This window comes from Caretta caretta, chromosome 8 (genome assembly GCF_965140235.1).
Source record: "Caretta caretta isolate rCarCar2 chromosome 8, rCarCar1.hap1, whole genome shotgun sequence".
NCBI classification, from domain to species: domain Eukaryota; kingdom Metazoa; phylum Chordata; order Testudines; family Cheloniidae; genus Caretta; species Caretta caretta.
The window spans coordinates 3,124,856-3,149,441 of record NC_134213.1 but is presented as its reverse complement, the minus strand read 5'-3'; the positions used below and the strand labels follow the sequence as shown (position 1 = coordinate 3,149,441).

Below are 24,586 nucleotides of genomic sequence, written 5' to 3'. Positions count from 1 at the left end.
ACATGTTCCAGAACTTTGTTACACATTAGCCTGACACAGCATTGTTAAAAATCGTGGGCTAAAAAATAGCCTGTTCACATTTTTTAAAACTCACAAAATAACCCAAACGGATATGTTTTTGGATACTTTAGAAAAAGCAAAAAGAATCTTAAAACTATTTCCCCCCATAAATCCTACTGGATCCCTCTACAAAAAATCCATTTTCTGTATAAGAGACTATTCCTTTCCAGCTGAAAGACCTGACCTTGTATGTAAAATTTCAGCCTGAAGGGTTTTTTTTTGTGCTGGCATTTTAAGATGATGCAAATGGCTTGCAAACACTTCAATACAGTGATAAATGAAGCAATGCTAATTATAGATTCTTTAGTATAAAAACAAATAACATTTGAATGAGATGACACAGGTTCAGATTCGGAAGTGTGGTGAAAAGAGCCGAAGAGAATATGGAAAAGGAATGAAGTTTTCCACTGATCAACATGGGGTGGGTAAGTTATCTTTGGACAGAGTAAAACAAGAGCCAACCCAGACAGAAAGATAGGAGACAACAATGAAGAAGGTACAGAGGCAGTGGCCCATGAGTGTTCTACAAGACAAGAGGATTACCAGAGCCCCCAGCAGGTAGCAAAAACCCAAAGAAATATATTGCAAGGAGGCACTTATCCTACAGCATAGTGGCACTGCCTGTCTACCTTATTTAGTTGGATGGGGGGGGGGGGGGGAGGGAAGGGAATCCTTCCCTATACCATGGAGACGGTTCAGCCCACTGGCACTTCCACCACAGTGAGGAGGAAGGGTACGTGTAAGGGTCCATAGTGCCACACAGTGGCTTGTTCAGAGTAAATCTCCAGATCACATAGAGGATGCATACTCCTGGCACACCTCCCTCACATACAGTCCATTCTCACACAGAGAAGTCACACTGGTTTCACTGCACAGGAGCACTCAGAAGTTGTGAGCATGAGGGTTGGACTTTCCTCTTAGTGGAAAATATCCCGATCTCTAATAGTACCAGGGAGAATATGGACAGACTGATGGTTTAGATGCAACATGTTGGGCTACACTGAAGAGATGCAAATTTAGATGCACTGCTCAGAGCTTTGTTCCTCACTGTGGCAGGGCTGGGAGCATGCAGGAGGCCAAGGAGGGAGTGGTGCACAAAGATGTGCCTTGCATTGCTCATGAGTGATCATTTAAGCAAAGCAGAGAGAGGTGGGGAAGCTTCAAAGCATGGCAAAAAAAGGCCTGATGTGAGATATCAATGCTTAAGTCATAGGAAAAAACCTATCAGTTCTATGAAGCTAGATTTTAGGCAATCACTCCTGCAGATGAAGGGCAACTTCCCCTGGACACATTAGGCTCTGGAGCACCTATTGTCAAGGAGAGATGCAGAGTTATGAATGGTCAAGTGACCTTAATGGCATTTACAGACTTATACATTTTTGCATTTTAACCCTAGAATATCCCTTTAAACTGATTTTTAAGACAAAACTACTGCTTAGTTTTCCTCCCTTAAATTCACAGTTCCCTAAGCTTCAATACCAGCTGTTGCTCAAATAAGGTTCCTTTAAGTTTCCCAAGCACCCACTGAAACACTGAACGGGTGACCTGCCTTCAGTTTTGCAAGGCAGAGTGGGCCTGGTGGGTGCAATAAAGCAGCACAGTACATATTCAGCTGCAAGTTTCCTAGCGTATCAAGGCAAAGTGGGTGTGGTGCTCGCGCTGGCACTGGGAAGCACGCTCCTTAAGGCACGCATGGCAACTGCAGATTCAACGCATACAATTAAAAAAAAAAATCACATAGACCAGATGCAGACCCCTGAATTCCATTAGAGATTGTAGATCAGCAAGCAGCACCACACGCACATTAACACCACCACACAGACCTGATGTGAATATCAAAATACATACATATGATGGCTTATATGCCAAGGGTCCATATAATGCTACCCAGGGAGTTTAAGATCTGCTTGCATATCTTAAGGTACACATTGTTTTACTTTAACACCATACACTCACCATCAAAACAAAATCAGAGGCACGCAGCGAGGTCAGTTCGCTAAGACAAGGGTAGGAAGTCTACGTCAAGCCATTTTTCAGCTATGAAGCGGTGACAAGGTATTAGCAATTTAAAAAAAACAGAACAAAAAAAACCACAGAATTCTTCTGGAAGCCCTGTATTTTTAAAATGCCTTGTTTGATTTGCTTCAAACTTTCCATTCGAATTCTATTGTGGCAAAAGCCCTACATGCCAATTTTTAGGTAGATCAGTTAAGTTTTGGAAGTGTCAGTGCATCACCATCAGCCATATAAAAAAAAAAAATCTCCATTTTAGTTCATTTAAGTGACTCTCTCCCCCTCCCGCCCAGGGACATTTGAAAATATTTAATTTCTATTCAGAGGTACCAGAAGGATGTGAAAAGTTATTAGCTTGATAAGAGTATTAAAATTGCCAGGTATATTTTAAAGAGTCCTTTAGAAAGGGACAATTTATCCAGGAAGGATTTGCTCAGTAAGTAGCTACTCTTTTAGTATTTATTTGCTCCGTGCAGCACATCCATGAAACCAAGCTAAGTCACTGGGTGCAAATTGCTCTCCTCAACTAGTTGACCAACACAGCACTGAACTCACCATATCTGAACCCTCCGACACTGTCAGAAGAAACCCCAATGTATTTGTCTTTGTTCTTCTTTGCCTTTTTCCTCTCTTCACGAAGTCGATCATCATCCTGGGCAAACTCTACCATTTCTTTTACCTTTTGGCGTATGTTTATACCTTGGTCTTTGCCATTCTCATCTATATATATTGGCAAAGGGGAAAACATTCAGAAATAGCAGTTAGAACTGAGCATTAGACAAGCTAACAAATTTAAAAAGTTACAAAATGAACAGTTATGAGAAAAATCCTAAAATGCACTGAACCTGTCTAAAATATGAGGTCAAACATAACATTTTATTTCAATTGAAATTTCATCCTCAACTAAATCATGTATTTTCATTAAGCACAATTTTTATTTAGAAAGGTCTAGCATTAATCTTTAACAGACCAACAACAGTAAGTTTTGGAGTAAAACAACCAGACTCAGATTTAAACTATTTTCTTCACTCATTTTATTCCGATTTTAACCCATTTTAAGAATCAGCACCAGTTTTTAGCTTTTTTAGTGCAGTTTTAGAAACACTAATTGCTAGAATTCTGTCACACTGCAAAACTGAATTTTTAAAGTGCTTTCAGCTAAAAACTAAAATTTGCTTTTCTCGCCAGCCTCTTTCACATTCAAAACACACATTGGCCTTGCTGCCTTTGCACTGTAAATATTATTTGGTGGGAGGAAAAAAAACCCCAGCTTCAAACAGATGTGTGTGTTTTGGAGCTCTAACCTTTTCTTCCCATATGATTAAAGCTATTCCTTTATGGACACCACAGGGGACCAGTCTCTAGTGCATATTTTAATATAAACCCGAACACTCATGTTGTGTTGGTTCTGTTGTTATTAGCCAGTCTTTTCTGCAAGTTCTTGTCTTCACTAATTAATACTCTAGGGTCCCACGTCTTGGATTCTGCACTCTTCACACAACCGGCAACAGTCACATTCTAATTAGAGCAGGGAAGCTTCTAAGCTGGTTCAGGTGACTGACAACTCCAACTCCTGTTTTAATTTGCTTATAAGATTTTTCTATTGCTCACCTACAAAGTGGTAATTTTCCAGGGAGCGCAAATCATAAATGTGTTCTCTGGCACTCGTAACAACACGCTCTGATCCATTCCTTATGAGGTAAGCTAGGAGCAGCAAAGACTATAAAAATACAAAGCACATTAAATGACTGCATGACCAAAAGCTCTATCAGAATTTGTTTTAAGTGCAATAAAAAACTAAATCCTAAAATCCAAAAAAGTCAGTCAATGTCAAGGTTTGTTCCCCTTTTAAATAAGTAACTATTACACTGATTTGCCTTATCAGGTTCTCTTTTTTCCTTCCCCTTTTTCATTTATAAGCATCGCAAGCAAATTTAGATTGCATTTGTTCAGTAAAAACAAAGTAGATTGTTATTAGATCATCACTAATTCTTGAAGCAAAATAACTTTTCATCAGAAAAAGATGGTGATGGAAATTTAAAAAGCAAACCTAAACCTGTAAAACAAAATAGTTTTCCTGTATCCCCTCTGCCCCTTCAATTCCCCAAAGTTTTTCATTTAAAAGCAATTTTTATGGTGACTTATTTCTGTTGCTCTCTACAGGAATGTGTTCATGTATAAAACACAGTATTCTGGAGTAAGTTTAAAGGAAACTTCAAGAGAAAAATTTTAAGAAGTTGAAAAAGTATTTTTTAAAATTGTGAACTTCCTTGAACTTCAATAAGTTCCATCTAAAAAAAAGTCACATGAAACAGAGTATCAGCTACAATACGTACTCAAAATGCAATATATTCAAACCTGGTAGATAATTCCAACTTAATTTAGAACATTAAGTAGTACGTATGATAGCATTAAATATTAATTTACATTATACTTCAGGGAAAACAATTACGAGTACAAAGCATTGGGCACCCCAAGAAAACAGAGTGTGCCTTACAATTATTTTTGTCTTGTTATATATAATCTAAGCCTCAAACAAGACACAGTAGGATCTAAACCTTAAATTTTAAAAATGATATGTGCTATACCAATCCCACCCCATCCCCGAAAAAAAACAATATAATCGTACATATGTTGTTACATTGGAAGTACAGCATTACAATATTAAGGAAAAAGATCTACTTTACACAAATTATTCAAAGCCACGAAAACTTCAACTGGTGTTCAGTGCTTTCTCTACCACTAATAAGACAAAAGGCAAATGAAATACAATCTTCAAAATTAGTGGGAAAATTTGGATTCTTTTCAGGCAGAATACTTAATGTAAATTAAGTTTTAAGCTGTTTAATTTTGAAACAATTTTAATTTTTCTAGTTAGAAACAATATCCTTTAGAATGCTTAAAAAGAATTTGAAAACAATTTGAAAAAGAATTGTTTACCAACAGGGATACATACAAATTATATTTATTTTGTTTAAGTACAAAATGTAGATGTTATTCTGTTTGACACTCCTGCAACAGTAAAATAAGATTACTATGTTAATTAAAAAGCATTTTACACAAAACACTTGTTTTTAGAAAGCTCTATACTGCAGAACAAAACAAAACAGAAATTTGACTTTTATAATAGAGTTAATAGTAACAACTGACAGGAGAAAACTAAAGTTTATTGTAACTACAGTTTCTTGGTAATACAAATGTAACATAGTTGAATACGTACATGCACAACAGTGCATCAAGATATGAAACTGAAATTAATACCTTGTTTGTTCTTCAGTACACAGAGTAAGAGTAATCACACCCTAAAAATGTCTTATATGCACACACCTTATAAACTCTCCTCCAGTTCTTTTTATTATCTTTCAACATTCGAGTCCAAAGCATGTTCATAAGTTCTGGAAACTGCTCATACATAAATGTAGCTCTAGGAGAATTAAACAAAAGGAGCAAAGCAATTATTTTCATAAGTTTTCCCTAGTAGTTTGCTACAATTAAATGTTGACAGTAGATGGCAGACTTGGTCTAAAACTATTGTAATTCCATCACACTCCAAGTGAAGAGCTACCAAAATTTCTTATTTATACAGATGAATTTCACACACCACCATTCAAACAAAGCTGAGTATCTATCAATTTGGGGGACGCGGGGGGGGGGAGGGGGGAGGGGAGAAGAGGAATCTATTCTCTTCAAAGCAATGGTTTAATGTCTACAACATGACTGTGGTGGTGCCCCTCATAACTAGCTCATCACACACTATCCAAGCCCTTCTCTGAAAGATAAACTGATACATATGTTCAGGAGCAAAAATTTGGCTAATCTTACTCTGTTTAAACCCTTAAAAAGTATTGGAGCAACTGGCCCCAAATAGGATCTTTTTTATTCTGAAAACCCCACAAAATTATACATATTGTAAGACCAAGAATTAAAAAAAAAAAAAAATACACTGCAAGTACACTGTGACATGTCTCTGATTTGGTGATTCTGATTTTTTTTTTCCCAGCATATAATCCTAAAATTTAATTTACAATTATTTGTCAGCTCCTCTCTATCAACCTGGCATCCTTGCTGGTTTGGCAGCAAATTTTACATTTCTGTATAAAGATGCATCTTTTTCATCACCGCTGCATCAAATCATCACTTACTTGGCAATCTCTCCCATGAGCTGCCCTGAAGGTCCCCATGGATCATCATTGGTTGCTTCTCGAACCTTAGACTCGATGTCTGAATAATTCATAACCACGTTGGTGCTGCAAAGGAAAAAAAATTAACACACACATGAAGATTAGCATCAAACTGAGAAACACATGAAAACTTAATAATGACACTAGTGGGTACCTTAATGAGATTCCCACCCTGTAGAGGTAAGAAAACATCTTTAGTGAAGAAGCTACCCTGAGGACATTATACAACACATTTAAGTTATCTTTAAGAAGATTTTTACTTTCCATTAGTCTTCAAGAATACAGATGAGAGACTAGGGATTACACGAGAGTTGGAATCAGTCCAGTAAAAATGGCTTTTGGTCAACTTAAAACTGAAACAACCACTAGAGTCTAAATTGGTAGTTTCCCCAGATAGATCTGGCTTGCTTGCAGGCTTACATGTTGCACAATTATTTGCCAGTACTTCTATAATTCAATGAACAGAAGTGGATGTGTATTTTTTCAAACCATGTGCATTATAATGAAATCCAAACAATGTCAGTATCCCAGCAGGTGCTAGCAAAATTACACAGATAGGAGAAGCTGGAAAGAAGGGAGATGAGAAATTCACAGGGAAGTATGTTTTTTAGCTTGAACAGTTTTAATTAAGGGAAAATGGGAAGGAGAAAGGGAGAGAAGCTACAGGGCTCCCTGTATGCCGATTATAGGAATGAAAACAATATCAAGAGTTCAAGGACCCTCTACGGGAGTTCTTGCAAAAATGCAATATAGAAAGAGGAAAAAAGATGTTGCAGTACTATCTTTAAGAGAGTCAAAGAATCTGCCTTCTTAATGAATAGCTGCTGTAGAAAATGTTAACGTTTAATCACAAGTCTAATTTTTAATGCTTTCTTACGAAAAAGAAGTCCTAATATACTCTGGAAGCAAGATGATCTGCCTTAACCCGAACAAAAGAGGGGCTCAATGGATTTATTCCTTAACTGTATTCACATGAAAAGAGCTCTCCTATGGCAATATTTAAAGATGTATTTTTTTCAGATGTTGTGTTAGTGGGAAAATGGAATAATTGTGCATATTCACATGTACATCAGAGAAACACTGCACAACTAAAACACACACCATTACATATACTCTGCCTACTTGTAGAATGTTCTCACACGCTCTAGTGTATTTAAAATAGATATGCAATGGCTATGTTTATACCCCTTATACTACAAAGTTTAGAAAAAAAACCTGTTAAATACATTATACAACTGGTTTCAGAACCTGAAAGAAGTTGCTGCAACATGATTGTTTTCAACTTGGAGTCCATAGAACGTCTTGTAAACCAACTGGAATGAAATGCGGAACTGGTCCAGTGGCCTAGTAGTAATGCTATGGCGGGGCGGAGACTGGGTTCACCTTCCTTTGTTTTCTGAATCCAGAATGGCAACCAAAACACTGCTTTACAGTCACCCGTCTGGGTGTTTAGGGAGAAGCATGAATAGGTTTTAAAGTGACACCCATCTAATCCTCCGTGCAGAAGAATGATGGAACTGGGAGTGTAAAGCAAAAGAGAAAGGAGAAACAAAAAGTTTTTAAGAGCCAGAAAAGGACACAGAGGGTAATAAATCCAGAGGTAGAACTCCTAGACTTAATCAGGGATTCTCAGCATTAGAATTCTTGCGATCAGATTCTGAAAAATAATTTTATTTGACTGTGTCTGAAGAAAGCATACCCTACATGGCTGAGTAAGTAATCAGCAAGCCAATAGACTATGATCTGTTTAAGAAAGCATGTCCAAACTCAGCAATAGGTTTGAACAATAGCAATTAGGGTTGTATAAAGTCACCGTTAAAAACTAATTTAAAAAAAAACCCTACAAACTTTTGTTTCTGCTGTTTTGTTTGCTGTAGACATCCAGATGTAAGCTAGTACCATTTTCAATTCTCATGCATATGGAACATTTTCATTTATTTGTTTAACTACAGGCTTCAGAAGCTTTGCAGCTTTCAGCACACTAGTTTTCTTGTCCTATGTAAGGAAAACTTGTGGGTCAAAAGGGAAAGGTTCTGTTTGTTTTTATAAAACCTCCCCAAGCTCTTGTTTGAGGGGATGGATGGGGATGGGGAATATAAAAAAGAGAGTTTCCTATATTTCAAGTAACGTTTGAGATTGGGGAAAAAAAAATCACATAAAAAAGAAACTTGCAGGAAAAATACCAGCATCAACTAAATAGTTTCTCAAAGTACAGGGCTAACACAGTACTGGGAAGAAGTAAGCAATTGGGGGGGGGGGGGGGGAGAGTCCAGTTAAACCCCACTAAAATAGGAAGACATGCTCCGTTTCTAAAACCATCCTACAGTAAAGTTATTGTTCTCAGCAAATTGTAGAAAGCTCTCAAATACCAAGATGAGATCTAATGGCACAAAACGTTCCAAAACAAAATATCTTTAAGCCACAGTTAATTCAGAAACAAATGTAAACTTAAAAACGTTGTATAGTTTGGCTTTGTTCCAGGTCTTTTAAAAATAGCTATTTTTAAAAAGGTGGAAATATAGTTTTATTCTTCCTTTCCCATGTTTTCTATGGCCCTCATTCCATGCCCTACCCATGATTCCTGTGACCTTTGCAGCAAAAAATAATTTATGTCCAGATGTGAAGGGAAAAAGTGACTGGTTTGATTGCCAAGACTTCCTGTGATTGATATAAATTTAATATCCGAGGACACTTTCAGACGCCAGGGGGGGCTCTCTGATTAGTTTATACTGGGCAGCTTCCAGGGAATCGTGCTGGACTTCATGGACAGATTGCTTTGCAAACAAATGGTTATGCAATAGTTAAGACTAACAGAAGGAATCCTAGTACTGAACGCTTAAAGCACACTATAATCTCAAAGATTCCCTTTGGATTTACACCAACTCATTAATTTAAAGCCCTCACAATTGAAATCTTATAACAAGCCAGTTTTGACATGGATAGAGATGTTAAGTAAACGGAAGAAGTGGATTTAGCCATTAGGTTAAAAGTACGGCATATGGAAAAAGATAAATTAATGATTACAAAACCTTTGCCACATTCCTTTCTGCTTACATGGTACATGTTAGCTTTCTTATAATTGTCTTTTTAATCTTATAGATCAGTGGGAGTTGACACTGATACATTTTAATTTTCTTTTTCATTCACTGTTCCAGCACCTTTTTTCAAAGTCAGTGATGTCAGTATAGGTTTGGTTCTTATATTTCTAGCCAGAAAGAGGCACTAGCAATAAATAAATAAATAAATGGGTTCAGTAAAAATAGCCGTGGTCCGTGGAGTGTTCTTTATTTTAAAATCTCAGCAACAGATGGGTTAAGTTTATAAATACAAAAAGCTACACATCTACAACAATTTTAAAAAGGTAGCTTAAGTGATGCTCTCAAATTCTTTGGCAGTGGGAATGCCAGTACATCTCATTATTTAAAAATATTTGGCTTGTCTCAGTGTGGATCAATTAACAAAGATTAAATATTCTTCACGTTTTTGAAAAAATGAATATTTATATTTAACACCTAATTCTACAATCAGATAAACTAAAAAAAGAGATGCCTTTATTGTGATTAAACATACCCAGTTTACTTAAAGTGTTTTATGTGCTTCTGAAAAGGAAAGGATCTTTGAAAGAACTATACAGCAACCTCATAAATATTCCAAATTTCTTTTTGAGTTATGGTTTCCTGAGATCTAGAATATTTGCAATGCGGCTCTCATCAAGACCCAAGTGTCATGCCTTAAAATGAGTTAAAAACAGAAAATAGGGAAAACGGGTTGGAGAGAAATATTGTACATGCTTCATTATATTTCCTGCTGCTTGTCTTTTTTGTGGGGGAGAAGGGAGAAAGGAGGTGTGGGAGAAAAAAGTCAGTTCTGTAACCATTCCTACAAAGATGATAAAGCCAAAAAACAATAAGCTCCAACCAAAATTTGGTGTGCAGAATATTTACAAATTAGCTATCCGTTCCCACTGATATTATAGAACACTCATAAATCACATCAGCTTTCAGGAATAAAATGAGGGAAGAAACCTGAAATGCTCTTCCGAAGACAAACAAACATATATGGATTTCTTAAAGCATACAAATGAAATAGTTCATTTGCACGTGAAGATTTACAGGTGTTACAATTTTCTGAAGGAGCGTACTTCACAAGACTAAATACAGAAAGCATGAAGATCATTTTTCACCATACAGATGGTACACACAACTCAGGAACAAAGTAGGCACAAGAAACACTGTGTACATAAGTAAGCGATAACTATGTTGTGCAGAGTTTTCTAAGTACTTGATTTCAATACATTCCGTGGCTGTGATAACAGTAATATTTTAGGCTACTATACTATGGCTCTTCACAACACTGAACCCCATAATGAATCATCAGATCTCAATAATGCTCCTCAGCTCTGAAGAACAGCGTATTAAAGAGGGTGAAGTGTATTATGCTCTCCAGAAAGTATCAACATTTCTTCAAAGTGTTTTACCATAAAACACCCATAAAATAAACACTGAAAAGGAAAGTACCCTTAGGCTAAAAAAATCACTTTAGTGCCAGGAAAAATCTGTTCTATTTTGTGTTTTCAGCCAAAACATTAGGGATAACAATTTTAAATAATACTTGCAATGTTGTGAGGTGAAACCTTGATCATCAATCATGTGGTTCTCATTATTCTGGATCACAGAACACCCTCCACAGATTCTTATGCTGTACTTGTACCCAAATTGGAACTCCTAAGGGAGGTTTACCATCCAACTCTAGATTTTGGGAAGCAATGCTCTTTTGAAGTATTACAAATACCTGGCTCACTAGAAAATGACATTTCAGCCCTTCAATGTGCACAAGAATCCTCTAATGACAAGAAGTTTCTGGATTCAGAAATGTCCAAGTGATTCCCCCAACACCCAGATCCAGACCCAAACTGAAATATCCCTGAAGTATCAAGGAATATAGTACTGCTTTACAGGTATCAGTATACAAAATTTGAAGTGGATAAAAACTAACTATTGCAGCACACTTTAATCAGTATTTACTGGAGTTTGCAAATACAGTTCTTGCCACGGGGAGAATCACTGTGCTGAATAACACTACGCTCCCATGTAAGCAACACTAGTAAAGTATTCCCTTAATTCAATCCCCACTGTAGCACTGACTATTACTTCAAAGTAGCTAGAAGAGCTGATATTAGGTAAGGAATGCAAATATGAGCCAATCAAAAGGGGTTGAGAAAAAAAATTCACACACTAAGAAGTGTAATGGGAAAGTGTAAAACGTATCCACACACAGAACCCACTTAATGCTGGTTAAGGGACCAAGCAGCATAACAAAAGTTGTTTAAATTAGTATTTTGCACAACTAAAAAACCTCAAGTGCAGCCTGAGGTAAGAGTCAGGGCACTCCATTTAAAGAGCTATGAGAATTAGGACTCCTATTGATGTAGGTGGCGTCAGCAAGTGCACAGGCTCAATTCTGGACAGGAGATCTGCACTAGCTTTGTTCAATGCTAAGCCAAAACTAGTGAGAACTAAAATGATCATACACATTGTAAGGAGAGTGGTCACTTTAGATAAGCTATTACCAGCAGGAGAGTGGGGTGGGGGGAGGTATTTTTTCATGCTTTGTGTGTATAAAAAGATCTTCTACACTTTCCACAGTATTCATCTGATGAAGTGAGCTGTAGCTCACGAAAGCTTATGCTCAAAAAAATTGGTTAGTCTCTAAGGTGCCACAAGTACTCCTTTTCTTTTTGCGAATACAGACTAACACGGCTGTTACTCTGAAACCTAAAATAAATTGAAATCATAGTGAAAGGGAATATTATAATAGTTTCTTTATAGTGATGGAAAAAGGTATTGGATTGGACAGGGCAAGACTAATTAGAAACATTTCTCAAACCTTTGGGAAGCTACCCACTGTGCTGAGGGAGCAAGCAGCGTGAAAAGGGAACCTGGCTACCCAGTTAAATTTTTTAAATGCATATTTCAAACCAATTATGATATCATATATACATGAACTCCTATGTGCATAATATTATACCTTTAACTATTACTCCAAGGACCTTACTGGATTATGCACCTTCTGTTTTTCCTTTTTAATTTTACAACTGGGAACACTAAAATACTAAAAGCTGAAACGAGAAACTCTTTTTTACCACCATTAACAATTTGCAATGAAAGATCATTCCTTAAATATCTCCATTTGAAGAGTAAAGCTGAGTAAAAAAAATGTTATATATTATAGAAAGCTTTAATACCAACACTACTGAATAAACACCAAATTTAAAAAGAAAAAGAAAAAAAAGAAAAACAGCAACCCACATTTGAAATCATTCCTTCCCAAGAATTACTCCTTTGATAAAGACTATTAGGTTAGGTACCGGGCAACAAAAGCTCTATTACTGTAAAACATTGCTTAGTATAGGGAGAAAATTTTGCAAGAGATAAGAAATCTTTTTTTTTTTTAAATAATTGAAGTTATTTCTATAAGAGCTATCACAGTATATGCCTAATAGTCCTATCCTCAATCTATAATTACCATCTGCTGAACAGTCATACCTTTTAACAATTTTGAGATGTGAACACTTCAGTTTTCATCAAGTCTAATTTTGTTAGTTGCTTATTCCCTTTTTATGAAGCAGTTCCCACAATACCTTCTACCTGACCACTTCAAACAGTTTTCTTATTAAGCGGAGAATAAAATAAAATCTTATATTGGGGCCATGAAAATATGGTTATGTATTCAGAGTTGGTAACAATCTAGTGCTCTCCTCTTCTACATCAACAAATGGTGGTTTTCTGCAACCTCAAGCCCTGCACCCATAAAACCAAATAAAAATATGTTAACAAAGATCTGTTGTATTTTCAGACTGGCCATATCAATCTAGTTACTTGTCAACCATAAGAGGTCAATGGCTGACATCATCTGAAAATGGATATGCAAATAAATAAATAAATCCATTTTACAACAGGAGTAAAGATCACATTGTATCTGGCTCAATAAGCAAGTAGTTCCTTGCACTCTCTCCCTCCTGCACAGCTGTCTCAACCAGAGTATCAAGACTCTTGAGGTGGGGTACACACAAACACATAGGAATGTTTATCCATGTAATATCATGCTAGTAATTAACTCCTGAGGTAAACCTCTGAGCATGTCCAGTGTGGACTTGGGAGTTTCCAGGAACGTAAGTAGACTCAGACTGAGCTCTGTGTTCATTCTAGTAATACGAGTGCTGGAGACCATCTCTCCAACCAATTTAACTACTAACCACTTCAGTGCATGTTATTGGGATCTGCTCTAAACACCCAAACTGGAAGAGATAGGACTTTGCTTGTGGTAAGAGACAGAAACCCAGTTTAATAGTTCAGTCAGCTCATTGGTGCCTCTCTTATGAGCTTTGTTCAGACCTGTCCCCTGACTTCACACAAGCAGCACAGCTAGGGGCTAAAAATGGCATAATAGGTAAAATGAGGGGGTTTATTTCAACATGAGGTTATACTACACAACCTTTAGAAGTCAAAGATAGTAACATCCACACTTATAGAGTAAAATAACCTTTTACACATCATATCACCAGGGTGAACATTTATCACATCACCTTAACAGCAGAAAAAGCAGCTCACATTAATACTATATTTGCAATGAAGTGGCAGTTATCCAGTAGAGCTTGTGTTTAGAAAGAAGTCAGAAATTTTCCTCTACCATTTAACAGGGTTGTCATCATCAAGAGATAGAACAAAAGTGCTATGTCCAAACGTCTGAGTGGATAAAGTATCTTTAGTACCTAGATTGCTAATTAAAGGATCCTCAGTCATGTACTGTAGGAGGAAAACAGATGCATTTTAAAAAGTTAAAGATTTTCCTTCAATATAAACAACGCAGTCTTAATATTGGGCTCAGAAGTTGGCCTCTACTGTTGATGTGTCATAACATACAAAATTTCCAACTGGCTCATATAGAAGACATTTCCCCACATTCCTACCTAAGCTGCTCTTAACCTGTTTAGTCCATCTATATACAGTTTACAATTAGTTTTCCAGAAGCATTACTTTGTTATTAAAATAATTTACCTAATACTTAGCCAGCTGTGCCTGAAATATTTCAATAGGGCATTTAAACTGTAACATGAGAAACCTGAGCTCCTGAACCCCAGCACTGCTCATCAGCCACTAGGGGCCAGCACAACATGTGAGGAACATTAGCATCCCAGAAGAGGAAAAGTTTGATCATACAGCTCTATTCATCTCCTTCTGTTAGGAGATTATCATGGCATCACTTGTTCCAGACTCTGAGGAAACAGAGTTGATCGCCCATCCAAAACAAGCTCCTGTTTCAGAAATATATTCTTTTTTAAACCTTTAAGTTCTGTTCCTTGTATATCAGAGCTCAGAAGAAAAGGTATATTACAGCCTTAGGATTTCATTGGCTTAACCTGTTACAGTATGTGTCACTGCCTTAGAAAGCTTAATGCACCAAGTAGCTTGGTTTACAGTTGGGAGTGGGAGGTCACATGCTTACTTGCCCGTCTGCTCTCCCAACCACCCCCCCAGAAATTCAAGTATCAAAGTTCCTCAAGCTAGGTTTGCAGAGGAAGGGAAGTCAATTGTACCTGGAATAAATCTTAACAGTGCATTTAAAAAAAAAAAATAAAGTCTTCATCAATCCAACACAGGTTAGTTACCATCTTACCAGCCAGCAATCCCCCACTTATTCTCAACTAGCCAGCTCGTGTCATTTTCATTTAGTTTGTGTCAGTTATGTCAGTATTGTTATAAATGTGCAGTCTGGATTTAAGATCTTACAGATGGAACGTATGGATGCCAACTATGACACTGGCAGTTCAAATTCAGCTGAGAAATAGATGGGCACCCTTATTCTAAAATGCCTTCGGTCAAGTGCTACCTGACCATTTGAAATTACCTACTTTTGAACAGCAGTTTAAAACACCACAAGAATGAAGACCAGTGGCACAATTACAAGGAGTTGGAGCAGGAGAGGGCACGAAGGGCTCCCTCTCCCACAAGGGTTTTGCACTTGCTCAAAGTTCCACAGGTGGAACTGGGGAGGGATATGGCCCGAACAGTTTTAAGCAGTGGTCCCGTACTAAATCAGTACAGCTGCTGTCAGAGTTGTCTGGAGCATTGCTCAGACTACATGGTTGCAGTGCACTGAAATCTGACCTACCTGCCCCTCCATAGAGAGGGGCTGCTGAGCCAAATTTTAGCAATGGTGTTGTGAGTTGGCACACAGGAAGTCTGTTAGCATACGGGGCAGCGTGGGGGAGTCCGGCAAATACTCAACTCCTTGTGACACCTGCTCATGCGCTGTGTGGGTAAGAGGGGAGACTTGCCAGCCAAGGGAGATCCCAGGTCCCTGCAGGAGGAGGGTGGATGAGTGGGGACCAGACCAGGTTCCAGGCTGAGGGGCGGAGGGAGAACCAGAATTTGCTCCCCCCCCCCAAAGAAATATCTGAATTGGTGCCACTGATGACAACAGCAGGCAATGTTGTATATAAATACCGGATATAATAAGAATTCTCTCTCTGGAACTCTCAATCATTTGAGTTTTTTGACCAATGATACCATCTTCACTATAGCACAGTAAGAGTCTGAATATCGTCTTCGTTTTTTCAAGTTAGCAATTTCATTATTTATGTGGCAGATGTGCAAGGCAAATTGTGCAGAAAGAGATAAGCCAAGAAAAACATCCTGGTGTCCACAACTGAATTATGACTTGGGGGAGGAAGGAACTATAAAGCTATTTCCTGTGCCTTACAACTTCTGTGGTTAAAACAGTACCAAGTAAATAAGATAACCCACTATGCAGCAACCCCTTTTTCAAACCTTTAAGAAGCATGCCGAATTAAAGAAATGAGGATTGCATGCTGCTATGAACACCTTAATACGCTGTACAGAATATACCCTCCTTTCCCTTCATGAACTACTTTTACTTCTCACTTAAAACAAACAGAATCATTCCATTTCCAGAGCTGCTACAACTTATACCAATGCTGTGTTATAGCTAAAGTACATTTTTTTCCCTTTTCAAAATGTTTTAGAAAACATGAGACTATTGTTTTTAAGTAGTTATACAATGAAATCTGCATTAAAAGGTCAGTGTCCCGTGTCATAAGAGAGGCAGTCGCCCTCTTCTGGTGAAATTTTAAAAGTGCTTTGGGAGAAAACCCCCCCCACACTATCAACAGTTCAGTCTTTCCTGTCCACTGAAGTTTGTGTGTAATCAATTAGTACTTGTTCAAAAACAGAATGATAAATATATTTAAGTATTTTCCATAAGACATATAGGGTGGGAATTTCAAAAGCAAATCAAGTGACTCAGGAGCAAAAGCTCTATTGAAAACTCAATCTGACTTGTGCGCCTAGATCACATAGGTACTTTTGAAAAATCCCACCCATAATCTTCAAACCCATGGGCTCTCTTTCCCAGGTTACAGATCACTGTGGAAATATTTCACCAATATGCGCTAAGCTCATATTTTGTGAACTGCTTGTATTACAAACAGACCCACCCTCAGGACTTTTACAAACAGCAGTTTAAGCTAGCCAAGAAGCACAACAGCACAGGACAATGGGACACCTGGATTGGAAGATAACCTTAGAACTATCTGAACTTGTAGTGATCCAGTACCATACACTGAACAAAAAATATCTAGTCTGTGATGCTGTACCTAGGAATAAGAGAAAGTTTTCACGGAAGTACTTCAGATAGTAATATTCTTTGAAAGAATTCTTGATGCATCTGACGCTACAAACCTCTAGCCATTGGGGCCACAGGTAAGCTCTCTCACAGTGGTGAGCACTCAGGTCTGATAGTATTTAAGGGTTCAGGGCCCCAGTGACTGTTTTTTCCCCCTAACATCTCGAAGTCCATTATCCTTTTCCAGTGACGAGTGTAATTTAGGGAAGAAGGCTGGCAAACTGAGAATCTGATTTAAGTTGAAGTCAGAGTCTACCGCAGGTAAGAATTTTGGTTGTGGGCATAGGGTGAAATTCTCAGTTCCACTCAAGTCAAGGCAGAACTCCCACTGATTTCAGTGGACCTGGGATTCTACACGGTCTCCTAACCAAATAAAATAGCATAAGGAAGATCAGCCACCAGGGCCAATAGTTCACTAACTCTCCTTGATGTTGTTATTGGCAATAAGGAAGGCAATCTAAAGTGGTTAAAGGCTCAAAGGCTGCTTCCATCAGCTTTGTGAGCACTAGATTTACAATCACATTAAGGCATCTATTGGGATAAGAACAAGTTAGAGGATTGAAAAGGTGTGTCGGGAAGCTGATACAATGGCCACATTAAGACTTACCAAGTTCAGCAAGAAACCATTTCTTAATAAATTAAATTTTTATATTGTGGTTGCTCCTAATTCCAAGGATGGGCCCTACTGTGCTAGCTGCAATATAGACGACACCCCTTCTTTAAGAGCCATATGTAACATGGATGAGAGAAGCAAGTGGCATAATAGATAACAGAAATGTCACTCAAGTGTCTTCAGTGTCAAACATTTGCTAATTCTTCAAGTAATTCCTTATATATAAAATCAGTAGACTTGAATTATATTACACACACAGTTACAGTGCGTATTTCCAGTTCTTCACCCATCAGAATGTTACAGAAAGTATTCATGTGAGAGTTTATGCAGACAGTCACAACAGTTTTAATACTAAGCAAAAGTATCAACAATTGTAACATTCCTGGGTAACGTAATTAGTTACTTCAATCAAATGATACACTAATGGCTTACCATAAGTGATATTAGCACATTTAGTGTTGTCAACAGATAATCAGTACCACATCTAAAAGCATGCCTCTTCTCTTATCCAAGTCCTTCAACCCTGGTCTATTCCTTGGTTACCTCTTGCCTTCCTTCTCCAGCCCCAATCTTTCCCATTTTCAGTCTACCCAAAGTCCTGCAACTTATTTAAAAAAATAAATAAATAAAAAATAAAAAATTGGATATGCTGTCAGTGGCTTCCTCTAATCATTACCATCTTCTCTCCAAATTCAAGCTGTTTGGCCCCATATATGGCCATGTCTACGGTAGGATTAAAGTTATTAACATATGATCTCTCTCTTATACAAACTTCCTTCTTTAAAAAGGTTGTTTAACACACAAAGTACTTAGAAAGTTCTAAATTCAAGTACTTAAGAACCGCACTTCCTTTTAATGGGAGGGCTCGACAGCTACATGGTAAATATAGAGTAAGAATTTCATTTCATTATATTAGGTTTCTCAGTGGATTTACAATGTTTAGATTGCACAGTATTCACTGCTATAATGTTACAGTCACTGCACCTTTTTACAATGAAACATAGCCTAAGAATGGAATTAGTAAAAATGTAAACAAATTTCACAAAGAGATTTAATAGTTCCTTTTCAATTCACCCTCTTAGCTGAAGACAAGACTCAATACTTACATTGCTGAACACTGGAAAAGTAAGCTTGTGTTCAAACGAATAGAACAGAGAAAGTAGTCATGGAACTGCAAATTGGGCAAATTTCCCCATCTCTTCCTACACCAATATACACACACAAATCTGGCTTATTACAGCTGAAGTCACTGTTTAGCAGGATTAGTTCCTTTTGATTTGTATGCTCCCAAGGTTATGCAAATTACATTTAGACTATAATAAATATACAACCAAAAGATTTAAAAACATGTAGTTTGGGAATCCTAGTAATTTTTGACATATAGATTTCTGGTTCTTACAGTTTAGATACATTTCGTAGCCAGAATGATTACACTTACTTCTCTTTTTAACCAGTTCTCAGACTTTTAGATAATGAACAGGACAAGTGAATAAAACATTTTCTTTCGGGTAATGGGCAAACTAGCAATGAGATTAATACTTTTAAAATTAACTGTGTTCGTGTACAGGATTTAGACATCTCGTTCCCTCCCTCAGGACAGAGTTAGCCACTACTTAAAAGAGGTAACACTAGGGATTGAGAGTGATTGCTTCCCTGGCCTGCCATCTGACTGCTGGTGGAGCTGCTCACCAACCACATCCAGGAGGGAAAAAAAGAGTGCTCTGGCCACAGCTACTGCTGACAGCTCCTTCTGCCCACACAGCCACCTCTTGGGGGATAGAGGGCTTCTAGGGAAGAGAGATGAAATGTTTAATTAAGAAGGAAGAAAGGATGGCAGCCAGAAGTTTGCCATAATGACGCTGATTTGCCAGAAGACCTACATAAGCTTTTTTGCTGGGCGCTTTGGCTCTTTCCCCTTTTGAAGAAGAGTCCTTACTTGATTTCTATAGTGGGGTTTGCTTGTTCTATCAATGACAAGTGCATGATGTACTAAAGGAAAAACAGACATCAAAGTCCTTTTGAGGTCTAGTATTTGCACCCCAAGGGACAGGGCTACAGGTGAATGTTCTCCTTCTGCAGTTCCCCAATCCCCAGCACTAATCAGAAAGGGATGCTTTAGTAGTTCTCTTCTCTCAATGTACTAGTGTTTAAATCACTCGGAGAATTAATCAAAAATTCAAGAGATATATGCACACCATGTATCTACAGTTGCACATAAAGTTTCAACGTCTAAAGCAGAACCGTAAACCAAGTAAAACATCTGTTTTAAATGAAGTTGAGGATATTAAACATGTTTTAAGAAATTAAATGCTGTTATTAATGGCACAAAAAAGGAAAACCATAGAGCAAGAATTTGAGGATACTTGAGATTAAAGTAGTTGAGAGCTACTTGAACTTTTAATCAAACTAAATTCAACCCACTCAGGAGGCTGCAGAATTTCTACCATATCCCTGGTGAAATTCTTGTAATCCGGAACGGAATGATTTGGGGGGCAGGGAGGGGGAAGAGGAGAAGGAAATAGTCCTGATGATCTCTTCAGTTGTCTAAGTTGTGATTGTGTAAGAGCACCTGTTTTACTTTTACAGAAGGTAAAACAGGTGCTCTTATTTACCCTCTCATAATACAATAATAGGGCAAATTACACAGCAAAATTTCAAACTGATAAAAATATACTTTTACATAACAATTAACCTGTGAAACACAGTGCCATAATTTATTGATAGCAAGAGCGTAGACATTTATCTAGATAATGAGAATATCCATAATTGTATTAGATAAGAAATTAAAAACAGTACGGATATATGCCTTTATTCTTCAGAGCATAGGTTTAATAATAACTAAGCATATCCCGTAAAATATTTATAGTCAGTAAAATATATATAGTCAGTATGATAATTCCTAGGCTTCTTAGAAGGAAGAACAGGAGACATGTGGGAGACACAAGAGGTTTTAACCAGAAGTTGAAGCTAAAGTGGAAAGGAAAGAGTTACACTTAAAACATTTAACAGCATTGTTGCGTCATCAGTTAGCTGACAGAATACTAAACTGTTAATGGAAGATAATTTCCACAATTACATTTTACAATAAAATTACAAACATCTATTTTGATTTTTTAAAGAGCTTGTTACATGGGTGTAATTGAAAATAGCCACTGTTAGTGTCTTATATTCAGTTATGAAAGCCTGAGTCTCTTGCTTTAGATGCAAAGAAAAACATGAACTCAGTTGTTTGATACATAAGATGTCCTTTAACAGAAGCAGCATATTATTTGAACATCTAAAACCCTGTATAGGGAGGCAGGGTTCCTATGTTAAGCCATGCTCGGTTTGTTTGAACCCTGCACTGGAGCACAGTACAGTTACTGCTAAGTTATACAAGCAGGTGGATTTTGTTGAAACTCTCTTGGCATGAGGAAACAAGGATCTGGGTCAAAGAGCTCAAGCAGCAATAAACCTTGGAGAAAGCTTTGGCGTTGTTTGAGCGTTGTGTTACACAAAGTCAAATCTCAGAAAAGGGCTAATCTGGATTATACAAAATGTGCATGTGATTTATTCAGAGGAGGTTGGAAACCACACCTGTTTACAGAAGGGTCAGAGGCAGCAACAGTTAATTGATTGTGAGTAATACACAAACATTAATTTAGAAAATATTGATTGAATATTAGTATTTATCTACAGTTACAGATGGAATCACTAATTAAATTGGATTATTTATTCTGCAATCAGTTGCTGGAGTCAACCGTTTTTAAAAAAGGAAAAAGCACTCAGTCTGTAAATTAGATGCTTAATGCAAAATCACCTCCCATCAAGTGAATGCACATCATAACTATTTTCTTTTAATAGTCAGACCCATCCTTATTTAAAATGCAACACATTTTGCTCCTGAACATTGAGCCTAGTTCATCCCTAGTGCAGTTCAAATGAATATGATGGTGTTATACCAGAGATTAATTTGGGCCCATTACATGTAACAATACATGTGTATTACACGTAATGTTATAGACTTTCAGATATTTTGAGTGCAAAGGATACTAAATATGCAGAGCATTGCACCAATGCCGCCTTTTGTCTTTTGGGATGAATTTGGCGAATCTCTCAGTTATGTGCGTGACACACTGGCAGTGTCGGCTACACTAAAATGAGTGCAAGCTTCCCACCCAGAACTTCCACTGTCTTTCTTGACCAGCAAAACTCCTGCTCCAAGACCTCTCAAGTGAAGGCTCCCGTTGTACCAAGGTTTGCTTTCCAGATGCTACCCATAGCAAACTTTTAATATTTTTATGACAGTAACTCTTAAAGGACTATACAAACACATAGGAGTATCAGTCTTGATGACCTTTCCAACTAAAAAGACATAACAGGTAACGATCCTTACATCATCCCCATTTTACAGATGGGGAATTAAAGCAGCGAGATTAAGTGATTTACCCAAAATTCAAACAGTAAGTCTGTGGCAGAGGCAGGAATGGAACCAGATCACTTGAGACCCAGTCCAAGGCCTCAGCCTGAAGGCCATCCTTCCACCTTAGCCAGTTCGGTTTACAATATAAAGTGTTGAACATACTTGCTTGTCTACACTAGAGAATTCTGTAGAAGTTATACTTCCCCTTGTTCCAACACAAGTTCAGATGAACCAGTGGGAACCATAGAGCAGATGATGTTCTTGAAGCTGTACTAGTTTACACCGGTATATTCACAAGTGTCACTGAAGCCTTGCCTAGACTATGAGCCCCACCAATTCAACTGAACCAATGCGAGAACTGATGAAGTTTTATTGTAAAATTCCATGATGTGAATACAGCTGTTGATTTGGTGTTTGAACTCTATGTGTAAACTAACTTATGTACATTTTTTTTATTTGGACATGTTAAAGCACTTATTTTCTTTATAAGAATGGTCTGAACAAACTTCTAACATTTCCTTTATTCCTCTGACAAGTGTCTCAAAATGGGACACAGATAAGAACAAGTGAAATCTGATTATATTCTGTAAGAGTCAAAGTACTTTTGATATGAAAGGCCCAAGTCTCCAGTATCACATCTTTCACCCCTGAAGTTAATCAGCTAAAGAGTTATTTGAGCAAGGATGGATTTTGGAGGAGAAAAGGGAACACATCATTTCACTTCCATTGTTAGCCTATACCTTAGCCTACAAAACATTCAACAATGACTAGGCCAGCTGATGTGGTATGTCTGCTGCTTATTATACCAATCATAATAGTATTATTGAGCTCCTGTGCTCCCCCATCCATTTGTTGCCTCTGTCATGTTCCTTACTTGGGGCAGAAACTCTTCCTTATGCTGCATGCAATGGCTCACACAAACTCACCTCAATCTTGATTGAGGTATCTAGGTACTACTGCAATACAAACGAAGAATCATCCCAAATTTTACTAATTTAGTAACTATATTCAGTTTTTTCCTTTTACAAGATACCTAAGCATAGCATATCTTGCAACACTTCACTGTTTTTTACTCCCCTACTCAGCTCTTCACCCCTTGCTGTGTTTATATAATTTACACAGTAATGTCCTTGTAGAAAAAAACTAAATGTGAAGTGCATTTATAAAATGCTGAATAGATGTAAGTCACTGTCTGAGAAACATTTCTGATGTCATTTTCCTCCAGCATAATTACATTTGATTAAATTATCACTTTAAGGCCCCAATGCCCCCACTCCCACAAGAGCCCTTGAAGCTTGCACAGAGCCCCACTGAAGACAAAGGGCCTTCCATGTACATCAGCTTGCAGGATCAGGCCCCAAAAGTCTTCAACTTCCTAAAAATCTCCACACAGCGAAGAGAATCAGGCTTTTGCCTCTAGAAAGACCATGAGACACAAATGATAAAAATAATGGTTTCAAATGGACAATCAGGGTTCAACTCACCCACTTTTTCTTTTGGTATAAAGGAGAGACAACAGCACTAGGGATTATAAGAAGCTGCATAAAAACAAGAAAGAATTAACTGAATGCCTTGAACCTTATGCTTCATATTACTAACAATACTAAGGAGAAAGGATTTGTGGAAATCAGTGCAGGATTATTCCATAATAACTAGCTGTGGGGCAACTTTTCTTTTTAAGTTTGTAAAATTAGGTGCAGAAACAGTCAACTACTCTTTGCATTGCAAACAATGATTTATCAACATGCTAATGCAGAGACAATTTCTCTGTTAAAAAAATTACATTAAGATAATTCTTCTAGAAAACAAAAGCAGTTGTACCCCACGCAAGAATTCGATTGATTTAAAAAATAAAACTAACACTGAGGATATTGGTCTATTGATGACTGTTCATTTACTGGTCTCTTTTGATTGTGTTCCAGTAAGGCATATAACAGATCACACCATGGCTTTCTAAAGAGATCAAGAGCATGTGACAGGGTTATGCTGCCAACATACAAGTAACACAGCTTGCCAAAGAATGGTCTTGACACGATAAATGCTTGAAAAGTATTAGCTGAACAATTAGAAATTGAGTGCTTACGCCATAGAAAGGAATTCTTAGAGGAAGACTTCAGCCACTGGTCCTAGCAAATACACTGTGTAGTGCAGTGATTCAAACTGGAATTCTAGATACATCTAAAACTATCCTTACATCGAGGAATCAAGCTGGGATTTGAATATCCAGGAATTAGTGGTTGGAGGGGCTATGGTACACAAAGAAGAATGTACACACTTCACAATAAAGCACAGTTCTTACTTTGCAAAATAGCCACTGTAATGGACCAGGTTTATCAAACAAGCCCCATTCATTGGCTTTCCATCACTGCATTGTTAGCTCAAAGTATACCTCTACCATTGTCCCTAAATCAACTCCTGATTACACACAAAACACACTATATCTGGAGTTAAGTGGTGCTTTAGCTAGTTGGCCTGTCAGGGAGCAAGGGTTAAAGCTCAAGTGCTGATGATGCTTGAGCTAATAATACAGTGGGGTCTCCTCTACCCTGTGCAGCGAATACAATAATCACTTTGGTGCTGATAATCCACATACAGTCATAAGAACATAGGAAC

The 24,586-nt window shown here is 37.5% G+C and overlaps 1 protein-coding gene across 1 annotated transcript in view; it reads right to left on the bottom strand.

Moving 5' to 3' along the window:
• Window positions 1–24,586, bottom strand: part of CLINT1 (clathrin interactor 1) — an 81,450-nt gene that overhangs the window by 31,579 nt on the left and 25,285 nt on the right. The window contains exons 2-5 of the mRNA XM_048861025.2: window positions 6,216–6,320; window positions 5,401–5,497; window positions 3,685–3,793; window positions 2,629–2,793 (exon numbers count right to left, since the gene is read on the bottom strand). Coding sequence (XP_048716982.1) covers window positions 2,629–2,793; window positions 3,685–3,793; window positions 5,401–5,497; window positions 6,216–6,320 — 476 coding nt within the window. The remainder of the gene's footprint in view (window positions 1–2,628; window positions 2,794–3,684; window positions 3,794–5,400; window positions 5,498–6,215; window positions 6,321–24,586) is intronic.